This window comes from Colossoma macropomum, unplaced genomic scaffold (genome assembly GCF_904425465.1).
Source record: "Colossoma macropomum unplaced genomic scaffold, Colossoma_macropomum, whole genome shotgun sequence".
NCBI classification, from domain to species: Eukaryota; Metazoa; Chordata; class Actinopteri; order Characiformes; family Serrasalmidae; genus Colossoma; species Colossoma macropomum.
In genome coordinates, this window is record NW_023494801.1 from 14767063 (window position 1) to 14787163 (window position 20101).

The 20101-nt window shown below is 38.2% G+C and overlaps 1 protein-coding gene across 3 annotated transcripts in view; it reads right to left on the bottom strand.

The window, feature by feature from the left end:
- Positions 1–19842, bottom strand: part of LOC118820875 (TOM1-like protein 2) — a 38253-nt gene extending 18411 nt beyond the window's left edge. For all 3 annotated transcript variants that reach the window (XM_036589158.1, XM_036589160.1, XM_036589159.1), the window contains exons 1-7: positions 19758–19842; positions 5837–5921; positions 3311–3389; positions 2764–2913; positions 1738–1872; positions 1223–1384; positions 847–963 (exon numbers count right to left, since the gene is read on the bottom strand). In XM_036589158.1, coding sequence (XP_036445051.1) covers positions 847–963; positions 1223–1384; positions 1738–1872; positions 2764–2913; positions 3311–3389; positions 5837–5921; positions 19758–19809 — 780 coding nt within the window. In that variant the 5' untranslated portion in view covers positions 19810–19842. The remainder of the gene's footprint in view (positions 1–846; positions 964–1222; positions 1385–1737; positions 1873–2763; positions 2914–3310; positions 3390–5836; positions 5922–19757) is intronic.
- Positions 19843–20101: the final 259 nt, after the last annotated feature.

Consider the following 20101-nt stretch of genomic DNA (forward strand, 5'->3'; position numbering starts at 1 on the left):
TTTTTTCTTATACCGACAAACAAATATCACATTTTTTCCAGTGTGTCCACTCTTTGCCTTTATTATTGCTTCCATTTTTTGGGAGACTTGCTTTCAGTTTTTAAAGACATCTGCAGACATATTATTCCACATCTCCAAAGGTTATTTTTAGAAACTGGTTGCATTTTCTATCAACCACAAATTTTCACTCATCAATCACTCATGTCCAGTTTCGGTGTCCTATTGCAAACTTTCTTCCAAATTTCTTTTATTCAGGAATAGCTTCTTGACAGCTACACATCCTTTTAGACTCATAGTGTTGAGTTGTTTTCTCACAGTGGAAGGATGGACAGAAACCCCTGTGGATTTTGCAGATGTGATGCAAGAGTAAAGCTTGATTTTCTCCTCTCTCAAAGATGAAAGCTTTAAGTACTGTTTATCTGATGGTGACAGTTTCGGTGGTCTGCCAGGGGTAGCACAGTTCATTTTTTTAACATCAGTATTTGGAAGCTCCTGTTTTTTCCCCCACTTATTATCCCTTCACTTTCCCTTTCTGTATGCAAGTGGATTATCTTATTTCTCTAAAAATATGTTATCTTATAACTCTAAATATCTCCTTAAGACATTTTAGATGCACATGAGAAATAAATCTGCAAAGTTTGGGTAGTTTCTTGTGTTAATGCACTGGCTTTAAAAGTAAATAATGACAGATTTCATATTACAACATTCCTTGCTGTTTTCCTAACACTCAAAAATGTATAACTTGCATTTAGTGGCTGTTTTGACTGGAAATTAATTAAAGAAAAGGGTGATCTCTGCTTTTTGTACAATACTGTATATGAAAAGGAAACTGGGGGTATTTAAGACCTGGAGGAGTTCAAGGTCAGAAGCCTCCTCTTGTCCTGGCACCATTTCGGTCAGCATCTCTGACATCACTTTGCAGTTCCCACGCACAATGTCTAGCTCACTCCTCAGCCTGGCAATCTGTTAACGTATACATACACGCACACACACACAAACACACACACACGAGCAAGACAGTTTAGTTATCTCTTATCTCTTAACATACAGTAAATTCTTATAGTTATGGGTCTTATGGGTAAATCAAGCTTAAAGGCCAGGTACAAAACACTGCTGAAACACAAACTTAACAGAAAACCATTTGTAAGAACACAACACTTTTGTTCATTCATGTATTAGATATGTAGTATTAATATTAAGTCACTGGGGCAATGAGACTAACCTGTTCCGGGTTGACTGAGATGGGCCCAGTAATGCTGGGGATCGGTGCAGTGCTGAAGTCAGTAGTTGGGGCAGCAGCAGCCTTCTGAGGTGTTTGGGATGCTGGTTTGGGCTGAGGAGGTGCTTTATACTTATGTGAAGCTGGATCCACCTCTGGAACTCCCTGATCAACACACAGGATAAAATGCATTAAAGGGATAAAAAGCGCCTGGAAGTCAGGTAGTCTGGAGGTTAAGAAGTTTGGATGGAAGTCTGGATGGAGGTTTAGAAGGACATTAGTTTGAAATGAAGTTTGGAAGAAAGGTGGTTTGAAGAAAGGAAGTTTGGAAGAAGGTTTGAAGGACATTTTAAAGGAACATTGGAAAAAAAGTTTGAAAAGACAGACAGAAAAATGAAAACAGTTGTTTTAATAAACGTTCTAGCACAATACTAGGATTTGTTAAAACAGCAACAATCAGCGCATGTTTTACACTACTTAAAAACAGTGCTCAGTGTATCATGTGCTGGATGTCGTACTCTCTGGGGTGTGTGTATGGGTGACAGAGCGTCAAGGTCTGCCATGGGGAACTCGATGCCTTTCCTCTTCAGCTCCTCATAAATGTGGACAACTCCTGTCAGGTCTGGACTGCTCCTGAATGCATCTGCCCAGGCCTGCAAGAAAATACAGTCTTGTTAAAAACACAGACATCGCCACGTTGCCTTGGCTATGTCAGAATAACTGACATACAGTGAAGGTGACGGAAGAAGCTGAATGGCTAACAAGCAGAAAAAATGTTCTGAAGCAAATAAATGAATTCTGACTGTCGTTCAAGTTAATACTAACTTTCCCTCTGCACCAGGCTCATCAGATTAACTCTGCAGCCCCACTGAGTATGACACCATGAAAATAAAAAATTCAAAGTCAAAGAAGTCAAAGAAGAAGACAGAATTTGTGTGACTGCAGTATTATTTTGAGAAGGAAGTTATGTTCAGCATTTCATCAGTTTTCATGACAGGCAGATGTACATATTTTCTTTATTTTTCTGCACACTGCAGTGCACAACTTCTATTTATTTGCTGACTCTAAAATACTGGGAAAAATAAAACATAAAATATAAATGTGCCATAACTTTTGTACATTTAATGTTTTTTTGTCCAATATGTTACAATCAGCAAATAAAGCAGAAAGTGTGCAGTAAAATATGCAAACGTTTGTTCTCTGCAGAGGATGTGTTAACTTATTTTCACTTAGAAAATCAACAAAACATGTAATTTGTTAAGAGGCGCCCAAACTTTTGCATTCAACTGTGTGTGTGTATATGGCTTGTTTCATACTGTATAGAAGAATGGCTCGTTTATGAGAATTTTTCATTTTAAAATCTTTTTTCATTGCAACATCATTACTGACAAATAATATCAGTCAGTAAAGTGCTGTTACATCTACTGGAATTTGAGCATATAAAATTATAATGTAATAAAATGTATAGCTCCTTAAAATCTGTATGAGTGACAAAAATTCATATCAGTTAGGTCCTACTGCTCAAATTACATTAGATCACATACTTGAATCAGTGCCAGCACTTTGTCCTGCACTATGGAAGGGGGATTGTTTTTTGGAGAGATGATCTTCACCAGTATGCCATCGATAAAGTCACGGGTGGCCACTAGCACATGGAAGCGATGGCCGCAATTCTTCACACAAGTCTCCAGCACCTGGGGGAATAGATGGGGCTTCAGTTCCAAAACCCACTGATAAATTATGTTTGCACAATAACAGCAAGTTCAAATGATTCTGTCTGACAGCCAAGAGAGGCTTTAAGCTAATGAGCCAAGAATATCAAAGAGCAGAAGAAGGCATGAAGCTGAGAAGGCACAAATCAGCTCATTAAGGAAATATAAACAGCCTCTGGTTGGTATAGCAGAAATGCTCCACGCTCGCTCACTGTCAAGCATTAATCAGGGAAAGTAGCAGGAACGCTACAAACATGCCAGATTTTCCACTGAGACTTAGTTGAACGGTACACTGAGGCTTGTTAAGGTCTAATGAGCAGGGGGTGCTCTCCATAGACCTGCCCCCACCAAATATGGTCCCTCAGCCAGCTGTACTCACAGTCAGAGCCAACATCACTTCCCGAAAGTTTCGGTTGCCATTCAGCCTTTTCTTGATGGCGCGGATGGCATCTTTAGGCCTGCGCAAACAGTGGATTAGAGGAAGAGATTAAAGAAGTGTTGATCTAAATGGATTAAGATTGCTGGCATGGTAATTATACAACATTAATCTTGGATTAGCATTGAACATTGAGGCTGTGGTCACTAACTACAAGCCCACTTATGCTGGTCATGATCGCTATGATTTTTTTTTTTTTCCCCCTCAAGAGGCAAAGTGAACCACAGCAATCACAATGCTAAAGGCAAAATAGCTGGCTACAAAAGAGAAAGAGACCAAGACACTGAAAGACAAAAAGACAGGGGAGATTACAAGTGTTCATGATCTCCAAACCTGAAAAGCACTGACAGAATACAAAGCAGATTGGGCAGATTTCGAAGCTACTGGGGTTACGCAAGACTTGGCAGAGTTTTCTGCAATGGGATCAAAGCTACGCCTTTAGTGACATAAACAGTAATGAGCTTTTTTTTTTTTTAAATAAACCTAGAGATAGATGTGCAAGATTGTAGGCATTGGCAAGGCTCTTTCTCATTCAGTCACCTTTCTTAAGTACCACTCAGAACTACAAAGAGGGGATGAAGGCCATTTAAAAAACAGTTACTGTGTTTGACGGCGGGGACAATGTAAAATTTGCCTCAGAATTTCAACATCAAAATAACCACCTGTATTTTCAAGGGGCTTTCAACGTATTTTCTAGACCTCTTTAATGCTGTTTACTGTTAGTTAAAGAGTTCTGTGTAAGGGTTTTTACTGATTATATATCCACCGAGTTTTCAGTGCTATGCTGTACTCTGGCTGCACTGTGTTTTATGTACACTCTAAAGCAGTAAGCCACATAAGGCCATGCCTTACTGTGGTTTTCAAATGATGTCAAGTTGAGTAAAAATCACTGAGCCAAAGGCCTTGAGTGACTTACATGGCAAAAAGTTGGCACATTGATACATGTACAGACAGCGTGTGCATACTGAGTATTACACAACAGCTCCAAATGTGCCTCAGACATGTTTTAAAACCGCAACTACCCATTTTATAAATCACCAAGTCATGAAGGGATGTTAAAATGAATGCAAGGGTCAAAAAGCAACAGAAATGCATCTGTTGCACATAGAAAAGAAGAGGGGAGATGTCTTTGGTTCATCTGTCTTTGGTCCATATTGTGTCCATATTATGTTAATACCTTAAATGACCTGCACCAGAGATCATTTGTAAGTGGACCAAGCCTCACATTCTCAAAAGGCAGCTGTGGCATGCGCCTGTTCCCCGGACCCCAATGACAGCCACGAGAGCCGGGAGGAAGGTGGGGTCCGAACACAGGGCGAAAACGAAGCCCCGCAAAGACGGTGGGGAAACTGAGTGGGGAACTGCACGCGAGTCCCGAGCCCCGCCCTCCTCGCGGGACTCCATCTTCGCTTGGAATTCGGGCTCCACCTTCCTGCAGGCTCTTGTACCCCGGGGGTCGGGTACATGCATGCCAAAGCAGTGTCCTCATTGGTTCTAATAAACCACATTAAGTGTGCATTCAGACTGGGCAGGTTTGGTTAGTTCAAAACAAAAAAGAATGTGATTGCCCTCTTACTGCGGTTCACAGTCTACTACTGACAGGCTACTAATTAAGGATACTGTCTCTGTCTAAATAAAAACAAGTATCTCCATTTTTTAAACCATGCCCCCCCTTCATCATTTAAGTATGGCAGCTGCCACAAAATTAAATTACATTTATATTATTTAACTTACATTAACTACAAAAAATAACGTTTTTGCCTTCTCCTGTAAAGTTGTCATTTTGGAGTCACTTGTTTTTCTTTGAAGAGCGACAATGTACACTTTCAAAACTACAACTGGTTAACAGCCACCAAGGCACATATCTTTAGGCTCATTGAGATATTGTTAATATTAGAAACTAAGCTGACAACCCCTTCAATGTTTGACTTAATATGTACATAAGTAGTAGAGGGTTGCCAGATATCAAAATCATATTGTTATTTAAACTCCATAATGAACACATGCTCACCATATAGACTATGCAAAGAGAGTCTGTATGAAAAAGACACAGGACATAGCTCAAATTCTTGCAATCTCCCACAAGCTCAGACACAGAGAATAGGCCCAGCCTAAGTAACCTGCTGTTGTCCTGCAACACAAAACTCTCTTTTCTCTCATATAGAACAGAGGCAGGCCTGTGGTGCCAGCCATGTGTGTGTGTCTCTGTTAGTCTGAGTGACAGACAGAGAGAGATCATTTTCAGTGAGAGAGGGTGTGAAATAGGGTAATATGTTTATGCCAACAGTGCAGTCATGAGAAACCTCTATAGTGTCTAAACCTCCTGGAGTACTTACTTAGCCACCAGAACACACACAATGCAGCGAGAATCATGTCCATTCAATCTGCTTTAAAAGAGAGTCTGTTTTCCAGAGAGTGAGTCAGCCAGAGCTGCAGTGAGTCATCAGCCAACTCTGCGTGTGCACTCACCCTTCCTCTGTCTCGTTAATAATGTCACAAATCTCCATGTTCAGCGTCCAGTCCTCATTCTGCAGGGAGCCATCGGTGGCTTTCTCTGTGATAAGCAGAGCACACAGTCAATCACCAGACAAACACAGGCACATAAAGGCTTGACGAAACAGTCAGAATTACTATTCAAATATTCACTGCTTTATCATCAGAATAGTTCAGCAGTAAATGCACAGACAGTTATAATTTCTTACAATATAAACAATATAATTTCTTTTTTTTTAAATAGTGTAAGCTGTTAATGGGAGTTATTAACTGAAACACAAGACTAGGACTGTCAAATTGGGGCAAAAATTAATTTTCTCTTTTCCTCCTTGAATATGTTCAAATTTGTAATGCATTAATGTAATGCAAAGAAAATAAGTCAGATACATAACTGCAATAAAACACCAGCTTTCTAAGTCAATGTTATGTCTCATAAATCCACAAGGAGGCACTCAGCGTAAATTATCAAGCGTTACAAAAGGCACATCGCTTTGACTTGCAAGATAGTTGTCAAAAAAAGCTAATTAGGCCTATCTTGATGTATCTTTGAAAATGACTTGTCTATTATAACCCTCATGCCAGGAATATCCTGCAGTCATTAAAAGTTAAAGAGAGTGGCTGCGCTGAAAGTGTGAGTGCGGAAAATGGAAAATTATAACACGGTTGCAGCTCAGCCATGCAGATAAACTAGCAGCTCACTTCACTATCTTATGAATATATTACACGATTAGTAGCTTATTATGCTACAAAGTGCCCAAATGTGTAGTGCTGGCTTGTCAGAAAAAGCCTGTCATCTAAGGCAGGTCGTTCAGTTACTTCACACAAGAACGTATTTCGGCCCATTAGCATTATTCATTTGTTCGGCTTGTTCAGAGCGACCAAGATGCAAAACAGCTGCTAAAGATAAAAATCTACTATCTTACTTCTTAATTCTTACTATCTTTATTACAGTTAGACCTGGAAGATGAATTGCTTTTATACATCAACATCGCAATGTGAAAATTTAATGATTTCTCACATTATTCAACTTGTTTTATGTTTTAATCAAAGTCCTAATGGGAAAGTCTGTCCACTCAACGGCCATCTTGGCAAAACCCCAGGAAGCTATTTCCACTCATACAAGACAAGGCTCCTATTGGTTTAAATGGGGAGAGACTTGAAAACTGAAACTAAAAGCCACATTTAAACCTCTGATACAACCTTACAAAAACAGCATTAAATACTTAGTAGAATTTGGGTCAAATAACACAAACGGTTTTCCTGTTTACACCTTAAATTACCAAGCAGACTGACTCATTTTATTAAAGGGAGGGACCTTCTTTGAAAACTTTCCCATGCTCTCCCATCCAAACTTCAACCAGTGACCTGTGTCCTCCTTTACGATATGCATCTATACATCTCCATTCCCTCTGAAAATCTAGACTCTTTTGACATCTGACACATAGCTGGTAAGCCTATTTCTTTGCGGATGTCACATAATAGTCTACAACAAAATCAAGAAAAAACTGAAATACTGATTTTTGGTACTAAAATTCAAAGAAAAATGCTTTAAGAGAAGCTAGGTTCTTTTGCATCGTATACCAAGCATGAAGCAGAAATCTGTGAGCTCTGTTTTATCCCACATGTAAATGTAGTCACCAAAGTAGCTTTTTGTAATTTGAGAAATATTGCTAACATTCAGCCTTTTCTATCTCAGAGCGACGCAGAGAAACTTGTTCATGCATTTGTTACAGCAGAGTTGATTACTGTAATGCTCTTCTTACTGGACTTCCTAAGAAAACAATACATCCTTTACAACTCGTACAAAATGCATCAACACGGATCCTAACAAAAACAAAATCGAGAGCTCAAATCACTCCTCTATTGGAAGAACTGCACCGACTACCTTTCTGTTTTAGACAGATTTTAAAAGTTATGTTACTACTTTTTAAGGCTCTAAATGACCTTAAAGCGCCCACTTACATTACAAAATGTCTGTCTGTTTATGTTTCACCATGTGATTTTAGATCTGCAGATACTGGCCTTCTTTAAATACTCTGTAAAATACAGAGAACGTGAAGAGGCCTTTTTCTGTTATTATGCTTAAAAACCATGGAACTCAATTTCAAGCTTTAATTAGACAGTCAACCTCAGTGCACACTTTAAAGGAACATCTGAATGTGTGTCTGTTTAACTTAGCATTTCAATAAAATTCTTGTTCTCTTTTGGTATTTAGCTTTTTAATTTGAGCCGAGTCATTGCCTTGTATGATTTTAATTAAAACTTTCTTCTACTACTGTAAAGCTTTAACATCTGTCTGTAAAGCACTCTGAAATGCCACTGGTTTGGAAAAAGCTGAAAAAAATGGGCTAAACAAATCTCCTCCAGACATATGTACATATTCTTAATAACTGGTACTTGGTAAACATGGTGAAAATGTTACCAAACAGCTCAAAATATTCTAAGAGTTTTCATGCTGATTTAGGCCCTAGATTCCACACAAAAAGACCTCTTATCAACATGAAATGGCATGCTTAAGCACCACTCAGACTCCCTAGGCCTGTTTCACACTATGTGACTGTTACTGCCTAAAGCTTAATTGCAATCTAACCACAGTTACAGCACGCATCTTCAGCTCGCTAAGCCTGTTTAATCACTACTCAGCATGGCACACTCTTTTCTCCGTGACTGCGAGCAGAGACAAGGCCACTATCACCACTGCCCCATGCAACATGCTGCCTTGGTGTCCCCGTGTATTATTCAGACAACAGAAACAAACTGTTCTTTTTGGGGAGATAGATTAGATAAGGAAAGTATGCAGATGGAATTCACCCAGAGAGCACAGAGAGCTTTTTTCCCCCCATGCGCTATGTGGCCTTGATGAGTTGATTTAAAAAAATAATAATAAAAAAATAATAAATAATAAATAAATAAATAAATAAATAAATAAAAACACATATGGAGTGAATACATAGTGCGATGAAAAAAACAAATGATGTAGAATAATAAGGACTGCATCTACTGAGAAATATACATACTGGATTTTTTTGCTGTAAGCCTTTCATAAAGAGAAGGTTGTACTATAACAATACAGTGTAACATCAGCTTTGTGCTAAGAGGTGCGTCTGGGGCATCATGTTATGTGTACAACCAGGTTCGAATATATGGTTGATGCTCATTTGTGCAAAAAACGTGGGCTGTCAAATTCATAACCGGACTCACAACTGTACTGATTTTCTGAGCACACTTGCTTAGCTTCTCTACCTGTGATAGCCTATGGTGCATCTATGTTGTCAAATCCTTTACCCCGTCTTGCACGGGATAATACCAAACTGTGGTAACTGGTACCTAACTGGCTGCCCCTTCTTTTAGCTACCCTGAAAAGTTTTATCATTTTAATAGCTCATATTCCTCTGTGTAACCTGAATTAAGAACCGGATGCAGTTTTTGAGAGAGACAAGAGTCAACAGAAGCTTTGGTAGTTTGTGTGGCTATTGACTTCCAGTGTTTGTTAGCAAAGTTAGCCTCTTAGCTCCAATTCTAAACTAAAGAAAGAAAACTGACACACCAAACGTGTCTTGGCTCATGGACTGCATATGGAGTAAGTGTACAAATATGTAAATTTGATTTTTTTCCAAACTATTCCTTTAACTCCAATGAACTGTGAGCAGTTTTAAAGCTCCATTAACATTTTAACTTGCATATTAGTTTCATAGTTTCTAAATAATTTGTAGTAGCTACTAAACAAGAAGTCTTACAAGTGGTCAGATGAAAATGTTAAAGACAGAACAAAAGCACATGAAAATGAGGGGTTACACAGTCATAGCTCACTGATGTAAACTTCTGTTAAGACAGACTGATTTCCTGCTGAGTAACTCATCACAAGTGTGGTGGCTGGTGATCACATCCAAACAGACAGAGAGCAGATAAAATGACCTTTTCACCTCTCAGTACTCTGAAGACCGCTCAAACAAACCAACTCTGCTACTGTGATCACTGCTCAACCAAAGACCCAGACCTTTTCCTTTCCCTTTCCTTACACGCCCTGCTTGCGCAAGCACACAAACACAGTGTGGTCCCGGTCAGAGCCTGCTGGGCTGTAAGAGCTTCATTCACACACAGTACATGTCCGCTACGCTAAGAGTTCAAAAGCAAAACCCAAGGGCCTCTCGGGTTTTCCCTCCAGGTCGCAGCTTGTAATTTCACAGCACCTGTGTGAAAACAAACCCAAAGTGCCGAGGTGCCTAAGCAACTCAGGTTTAGAAAGGATGCTCACTGGGCTTGGGCTTGAACCTCAGATGACCCAAGAGCTGCACAATACATCGTGTGTTAATCTGTATCATTATTTTCTGTGGGTTTCTGTTGGTGTTTTGAAGAAAATATTCATATTAGCCAAAAATAATAATTTGAGACAAAAATAATACAAGCCCATCTTTAACAATGCCACAATATGAATGCACCAATGCAACTTTACTATATTGCAAGATATATCAAAATAATAAAATATGGATCATTCTACAGAGTTGGTTCAAAGTCACATTTTGGACTTTTGATGGAGTTGAAATTCAGACTAAAAACATTTTGCTTGGAGTGATCCTATATGTAATTATGTTTATTTTATTAAAATTCATCTGCGATGGATTGGCGACCTGTCCAGGGTGTATCCTGTCTTCCGCCCAGTGAGGCTCCAGCTCCCTCCGCGACCCAGAAGGATAAGCGGCTTAGAAAATATATGTGTGTGTGTGTGTGTGTGTTTGTATTAAAATTAATGATTGAACATTCAATTTTGTCACTACCAAAAACTTCTATTTGTTTCGGTAGTAACAATTCTTAATGGTACACACTGATTTACTTCAGAACAATGGGATCTAACTGCTCACCATGTGGCCATGAGGGACAGGGATGCAGTGTCACTTCCTGCTCTAAAATGCAGGGGTGAGGCTAAAATAAGCCTCTACCTGTGGATTAAAAATCTTTGTTTCAACAGTGACATGAAAACATGGGAGAGCATTTTTTTAATCACGTTTTCCATGATAAATTTAAAATTTCAGCTTCACTTTTTTTAAAAAAAAAAAATAAATAAATAAAGTTTAAAAAAGGTTAGGGTTTGGGACAGCCACATCCCAACAAAAAGTACTCTATAAATTATGGCTTGGGTTTCACCATTATTCCTTGTAAATATCTAAGGACTGAATCCTTAAGTGTTTTTAAATAGTTTATTTTTTATTGTGAGGTTGCAGTGTGAACTAATTGGACAGAATGGTCCATAGCAATACAAACACAATACTAGCATTTTGTCCATATCATGCAGCTCTTTCACCCAACTATCAAACAGATTCTGATCAACTTTGTCAGATTGAAGCTGCGTCAGAGATGCCCACTGTGGGCTGTGACTCTGCACTTCTGTCTCTCCCTCAGACAGGAGCTGCCATCAATCAGCAGCTCTGGGCCTCTGTTCAGCTTGGCAGTGCTAGTGAGCTGTCTATGCCATGCTTGAAGAGGGGCTGGAGCGCAGACTCGGCTTTCACGGCTGGCTGAAGACCCTTCCTCCAGCCTGGTGAGCTGCAGGACGGCGTCCATGCTTTATTCATGTGCTGGCCTTTCGCTTTAATCAAACTGTCAAATCTGAGCGGGCCTGGGGGAGAGGGCTGCGCATGCCTGCTGTTCTGGCCTGCTTGCTCACCGCCACCAGCGGAAGCCTTGAGCTCTCACCCATCACACCCGTTCATTCTGTCCGTTGTGTCAGTTGTCCACTTTCATGGTACCCATGAGCTGACTTTTGAAAAAAATCCAACATGACAAAATCTCTGATGTTAAGATTTGTTCCAGGCAGCAGGAGGTACAGAATACAATAAAGTTACTTTCTAAACCTTATACTGATTCTACTTACGTTCAAGCATAGTTATGTTAGTATTTAACAGAATACATTTACATAATTCTACTGTAACTCGTTAACAAGCTTAAATAATGCTTAAGGCCTAACAAAAAAATAAAATTCGAAAGCCTACGTAAAATTCTACTTAAGGCTGAGTTTTTAAACAAGCATAGTTAAATTTGACTAATTACCAAAATACAATAAAAGTATTACTATAGCTTTAACTGACTAAACAAAGTTTAAAACCCTATTTAAAATTCCTTAATTGAAATTAAACTTAAACTTAACCTAAACTTATATTTAAGCTTTTTAGTAAATTTAGCTATTAAACAATATAATTTTTCAATGCAGTTATTTTCAAAACCAATGGAATTCTACTCATAAAGTTTAGCAATTATTAAGCTACTTAACAGATGCCTGAAAGGTTATTTTTTTGAAGAATTTCTTTATACAGTTCATTAAATACAATAAAGCTATTTTCAAAACTCTAATACATAAAGACAAACTACATGATCCAAAAAACTCTGACTTTTAAATGATTAATTCAGGTTATATGGGTTTTGCAGGGGTGTACAGCAAAGCATGCACATTAGATTTTAGCTTGTTTTTTCCTGACTCAGTAATGCTACTCCTTTTAAGTTTTTTTTGTTAAAATTAAAAGGTGCAGCTTCTGCCAATTAAGAAATTAAGATGAATCAACAAATAATAAATGTATATGCACAACAACAAGCAGCAGAGAAACAGAAATATAAAACAGGCCAATATTTTTACGTTATACTGCACATACTACTGTCATATTTGAAGGACTGCAACAGTTGTTAGAATAAGAATAAGAATGTCTTAGAGAGGAATATCGGTACTGGTGGGCATTGGTATTGGGCTGAAATCAGCAGAAAACTTAGGACCGGATATCGGAAAGTAAAAAAAAAAAAGAAAAAAGAATGAATTCAATCCAATCCAGCAACAGACCGAAACCACACACATACTTCTACTGAGTGCTGTGGCTATCTGTATACTTCTTCCTGTGAGGTTACAGAGTGATTGAGTGGCTGAGCATGATTGAGCCTTTTAGATGCTCACTCAAAGTAAAGTGCTTCAATTTAAAACAGCTCATTTTAAAATTTAATAGCTTTTAAAGAAAAAGCTTTGAATTGGTATCAGCCGATACTCAAGATTTCAATATTGGTATCGGAAAGGAAAAAGTGGTGATGTGCCACTTCTAATTATTCAGTCACTTGGCAGTGGCAGACTATGAAAGTGAATTAACCAGCTAGTTCTGCTGGGATATTCTGACCACGAAATCCTAACATACAATAGGTGGACACAGAGGCCTAGAGCTTGATAGGAAAAATAACCAAATGAGACAGACAGAAAGAGACAGAAAAAAGTGATAAAAAAGATAACAGCAAATGGAAGATCCGTTTAACCCCATCCAAACGGTCCCATGGGGATGTGGGCATGTGCTTGCCGAGTGCTTGGAGCGGAAAACATGGAGTGCTTAGGCCAGCCGGCCCAGCGCCACAAGCTGGAAAAGCAGAGCAGGTCATGTGGTGCTGAGCGACAGGCTGTACCATCCACTGCCAAATGCTGTAGAGACAGACTCACTTCTACAGTCATAAACCACTGAAGATGTAACAGTGAAACACGCAAAAAACAAAAAAAAGATACAGCCAACATGCTTGATGTCTAAAGTTTGTTTCTTTAGTTTTGCACTGGAGCTACACTTACATCCCAGTACTTAGCACTGTGCAAACTGCATGCCAAAACCATCACATATTGCCTCGAACCATTTCAAACGAATTAAATTCATAAACACTGGCCCTAATCATTGTTCATGTTAAGTGTTACACCATTTAAGTAGCCTATTAAATTTTACATTTTAAAATTCTTAACTATTTATGAATTGTGATACAGTAAAGCACCACTTACATTAAAAGCAGCTTCTTTTACTTTTGCTGTCACGTGTAGGAAGAGAATGCTGAGCTGCAGGCTAAAAGCCCCAGGTAGGACGATATGGGATTTTTGCTGAAGGCTGCGCCCTGGGTGCTGATAAATTAATCTCTAACATAATTAAGTGAACATTAAGGTGTCAAATGTTTCATTTAAAATGCTGGTCCTTTGAAACAATCCTATTTTTCGGAATTACTTACATTTTCTCAGATTAGGAGTAAGGCCCCACATTCAGATATCTAATCATAATGCTGCTGAGTTAATAATGAGTCAATAATAATAAGGAAAAAACAAACTCATTGGGCAGAGACAAAACAAATTGAGCTACAAAACGTTCAAACCTAAGATAGAAGTAATTTTAAAATTAATACAGAACAGAAGGGTTGGGCAACTTGACAAACATAAAATCACAAAGGCTTTTTCACATGACTTGATATGCATCACAATATTATGTTTTTCTGGGGTTTCATAAGAAGGAAAAAAGGCACCAATAATACCATCAACAACTGTGAATAAAATGATTTTCATTCAGCCTTTTATATGCTGTACTGATCTAAATCCAATTAAACAGGACAAATTATGCTCTGAAACATGTAGTTATTCAATGTTCTTTGAGTACTGAAGACATCCACAATATTCTCAGAAAAACACAGTGCGATGTCGAGGTGGGCAATATGACAATATTTATCGTTATCATGGTAGGTTTTGTTATCATGATGAACAATATGCTTTTCTAAGCATCTTTTGAAGGTCATCAGTGCTTGAAGAACACTGTGTAATTGCATGTTACATTAACAAAGAGACCATAATTACGTCTGTATAATTAGATTTACAGCAGTACAGGATGTGAAATGTTGAATAAAAAAATCATTGTGCCCAAAGTCCTGCATTAAAAAAACATCATAACAATGTTTTGAAGTATTGTGATCTGATGTTTCTGCCATATTGCACAACTCTACTGTGACTGCATTTATAACAGTATTAATAGATATCATCATATTGCCCACCCCTACAGAACAGTACTTCTTATTAAATGCTACATATTCTGAAACAGCACAACAAAACAGTGTTTCTACTACCAAAAGCATATACAGTGTCAGTTCAGTTTCTGAAGAAAAAAAAAAAGAAAAAGAAAAACACACAACATAGTAATTTACTTAAGTCCTTCAAAAATTAGAGTCCTGTCAAGAGCTGCAAATGAAAATAGTCTCAACCCACAGGTTAAAAAAAGCTTGTGTAGAAGCTCTTACACTTCCTTCCACCTAAAGTAGACTACCTGTAGAAACACAAATTGTCATGGCTTAAATAGATGAGCATTCACTTCCTTCATTATGCTTTAAAAATGAAATCCATATTGAATAAGTCTAACAACAATTTGGTCAAAAATAAAGTTTTTGTCCAATAGATATTTTAAACTGACATTACAAACAAAAGTCTAATTTAAAAGGAAAACACTGCAGAATGAGTACTTGTATTAATATCCTACAATTTTACTTTTTTCCCTTTTTAAGTTCACATTATTATCTTTATGTGAGCAGCCACACTTATTTAGATCCATTTTCAACAGTGGATGTAACACTGGGAGTCTTGCCAAACAACTCTTATTGCCATAACCACTCATTATATATCACAACACACGTATCTGGGCATCTTGTGGATATCGTCATTATTTAAAGAACACTGACTAACTACATGTTTCATTACAAAATCAGAATAATTAGGCCTGTTTAATCAGATTTAGAGCAGTGCAGTAGATCACTGAATAAAAAAAACACTAACTGTATTATTATTATTATTATTATTATTATTAATAAAGTATTCTTTATATGTGGCACTACAGGTTCTATTTAGTCCGTTCCCACTTATTAAATCAAAATTTTATATTAAATTAAATTATATATTAAATAAATATCAATATCATGTGTATTGTGAAAATGTCTTAAAATTAAGTATTGTAGAATTTTTTCTGCCATATCGCCCAACCCTCCTTTGGGAGACACCAATGGCTGAACAGGCCTGGCCCAGCATTATTTCTACCAGAAATGATGGGGCTACAAGACAGTCGAGGGGCTCTTTATCCAGCTTCATCAACACCTAATCCCCTCAGGACAAGCACCATAATCTCACTGCTACACTCCACAAAATAATAGCAGGTGAGCATGTTATTCTTAATTACAGTGGAGAGAAACAGGAGGAACCCAAGACACCCACACAGCCCTGGAAAACTGCATCATAACATAAAGTAAAGCAAAGAATTAAGATTACAATGCAACACTGTGCTACGAAGGAAACAGGGCATCAATTTTGAGGGATAGGAACGGAAAGGAACCGTCTGCAGAAGTACCATGCCATGCAACTTGTTCCATCAACATGGAAAAAAGGCTGCTAGCTTTAGCTCCTACTGGCCCTTATTTATTATATGTTTTTATTTTCCTTGTTGCGTGTGACTTAGCTAACTGGGCTTGCCTTAGCCTTGTGTAAACCTGAAAGCTTGAACCTGCTTAAGCAAAAGCTAATACAAAAACTCACCGGCCATGTAGAGCTTCCGTTCAACCGCTTGACTAATGACAAAGTCCAATTAGCTGACTTACAATGAGGGGATCATATGCTGAATTGCTGCTCTGTTCTCAGTTATTCCCTTAGCGACTGTTAAAATGTGAAATAGTGTAGGTTCGCTGTTTTCAAAGTTCATACTGAAAAAAAAAACAAAACCATTTAATTTATTTTAAATTAGAACCAACATGAAAATAGTCTCAACCCACGAGTTAAGAAAAGATGGTCTAGAAGCTCAAGAGGTCCTTCCACTTAAAGTAGACTGGGACTAAACAGAAATATGGCTTTAACAAGCAAGCATTTATCCACCTCATTCTGCTTTCAAAAAGTTGTATTTCACTTTAAGCAAGTTTGATATTGCTTTTATTGCAGTCATATTATAATAAGGGGATCAATCATTTGCTGAAATGCTGCTCAGTTCTCAGCTATTCCCTTGGCAACAACTGATACCAGGCCTGCCAGCAAAGCATCACTTTACACACTGCAGCGTAGCAACCAAAGCCCTGAAACCAGCTGAAGCAGCAGCATCACTGGCAAAACATCAAACCTGACGCTTTAGTATTGGCTGATACTGAGTAACAATACCAATACTAACTCTATCTAACCTAACTAGCTTCTCAGTCCTAATATTTATATAGTTCCACTTTTTTATTTACTATTGTATTACTATAGCTATTGTAACCATGTTTCTTTGGGGAGGTTCATCTAACTTAATAATAATTATTAATAAAACAAGAAATGTACAGGATGGCCCAACAACAACTCTTTTTACTTTCTTCCACCACATATTTTCAGTGCTTCTCTGTCTGATGGCACCACAAAAAAACTGCTCTTAACCATTTCATAATAGAGATTGTATAAAAAGCTGTTACACAATCATAGAATTAGTAGTAAGAACCATTTTTAACAACTGAAGGAAATGCAAAATATTTTTATTGTGCAGAATAGTTACAAACAGAACTAAACTATTTATAGATAAGCCTGTGGTCTGTACATGTAAACACGCGGTTTCTTTTCTTGCTCAGCAAAAACGGTGCTAAATGTTGTTTCACATTAACATTTCAAACAAGTCATTTGTTTCATATATGTGTCTTGTTCACTTGTGCCACATATCCGAGCATCAGACTCAGAGTTTGGTAAATATTACCAATGTTTACAACATCGGCAGCAGCAGTTGTGCCACAGATTTCTTGGCTTGGCTGAAGCAAAAGGCCACAAGACCACACCACTGCAAGATGCAGCTGACTGACAGAGGAAGAGCTAGTGGATACAAAGGGCTGCTATGCCAAAGGCTAAACCAGGCCTAAAGGCTTTCATTAAGAGACCAGTAGTTTCTTAATTACGTCTCTCTAAAGTTCGCTCCCTTAATAACAACCTAGACTAGCACAGAGTCAGACTGTAACTGACTACACAGTGGCAGATGAGGGATTAGTGAAAGAAGCCTGACTTAGCTACTCAGGTAAGGATCTCCCGTTAGCATGTTTTGCACTGTCTGTATGTTGCATTATATGGTGTTTTGTGACATTTCAGTGAAAAAAAAAAAAGTTTAGGAACAATTCCAACCGGTATATCACCCACTACTACTGCCTCTCCACAAAATACAGGCATTAGTTTTTTCTATGAGCAGCTTTACTGATGCTTCTCAACTCACACTGCCGTTGTTAAGTTTCGTCCAAAAGCATGCACTAGAAATTGCTTTGTAGTATTGGTCAGAAGTATCCTCCAACACCAATACTGACTGCCAATATAAATATCAGTATCGGATTCAGTGCAATCCTACATATCAATATGTAGAATTTATCAGTTTTTCCTTTCCATTTTGTACGTGTGAGCTTTCTGCTCTCCAGTCTGTCGTCCAAAACGATGGTCCTGGTTTTTTCTGCATTTACGCACACAGCAGTGAGTTGCTTACATGAGTAAGTGTTATAATGGAGTGCTGGCATAAGAAACAATGTCTTTTTTCATACTTCATTAAAGTTTCATACTTAGTCATCAGGAGTAGATTTTTACAGACTTAACACACTGAAGGCTGAAGGTTTTTCGCCCCAATGTCACAAATGGAAACTGTCCTAGATATACTGCATACATGACCGCAAACTACATAATTTGCTTCTGATTTATTGAATTTTTTAAAAATTTCATATAGTCCCAGCTCAAGTCTGTATGACTGTAATAAGACTTTTAATGCCTGCCCTACAGAACCTGTTCTAATAAAACAACAGCACATGAATGAAGGCATGGTTATGCCCATGATATGTTGCTACCCTGGATTAGTCAGATACTTCTTTAGATAAATAAAACACACCTTCTGTGAAAATCTAGAAGTTTAATCTGCATGTTAATCGTTTTATATTTCTAGTACATGCCACCCTGTTTTGTGTGTTTCATAGGAAAAATGCAAATGTGATGTACATTGAACCAAGCAGAGTTAAGGCCATCATATATTTACACAGCTAAACAGAGCAGCTGGTATCTGCCTCTCAATATTCAAAAAAACGTTTAACAACAATTACTTTGGAAATGCTCCCCACTTCCGAGCTGTGGGAGACATGATCTCTACAATTGGAAGAGGAAAAGAGACTTGATTACGAAAACTAGGAAATTTGGGTGATTCATGCCACTTAACTACTGCAACACACCCAGATGAATCCTTAAATTACTGAAAAACACAGTCACACATTAAGCAAGAAAGACTGTTTTAACAGATCGTCACACAGACTACACTGGGAATGTGCCGCTTTAAATGGCAGCATGACTTGCTTTGGAGAGCCATAAAGAACGCTCTTTTGGGGTTTACAAGGCCTAGGCGTAGATCTGTCTATGTGCTCTTCTATCTCAGTATATCAGCGAAATTCAGTCCTTCATGGCAAAATTATTGATTTCACTGTTAGCCATTGTTAAAACAGGGGGTATTTGACAGTGTGCCATTTGCCAGTGAGTTGAATGACTTAAGCCAAAATGAGAACACTGTCTATGTCTGTCTTAAAGTGATGCAGCTAACTTGTGAAATACTGCCCAGAATAACGTCCATTGACTACAGACTACTTAGCACCTTCTAAATGAAACGTCTGGAGACGCTACTGCTTTCCCGCAACGTAATACCAACAACAGAGAACCTCTACACAGTCAAATTAGGCTTAGTCAGGTTAGTCAGGGCAGCAGAGTAAAACGGACGGTCAAAACTACTTCAAGTTAGCCAGACAGCTCTGTGACTTCCTCAGCTTGCTCAAAACGTTATCTCCTATCATGTACCTAAGAAAGCTGCCAGCTTAAATTTGTCATAGGTGTCGTGCTAACGTTGAGAAGAAAGCACAGCCAGCTAATGAGTGTCTAACGTTATAAAGAAACTGTCTATTTCGCTAACACTGCTAGCTAAGCTAACCTAGCTTCACGATAACTGCTACCGGATGCTGGACTATCCGGCAGTATGGTAATTTACTGTAGAATGAAAATGCATTCGCTAAGGATACAAGTGGCATAACCTCTTTTGACACTACATATCGTCATACATTTTGGGCTGGCATAAACCCTGTAACTCACCAATGCACTGGCCAACGGGAGTACTGAACGGATTCCCCAACAAGAACTCCATCTTGATGACAACAAACAATCCGCAGCGAGAAGCTGACAGTGAGCACAGAATTAAGGTCCGCCCTTTGCGTCATTTGATTGGAAGAGTCGGATAAAACCTTTCGCTGATTGGTGAAAATGTTTGTCAATCAGAAAAAGAAACGCAATTGGTTAGGCTCCTGTGTCTCACAGTGCTAAGTTGAATGGGCAAATTATTACACATGATCCAACAACTTTGATGTTCTAAATGATGATAAATGAGAAATGAATACAGCTACTTTTATGAGCAATATTGATGGCTCTAATGTTTTTTC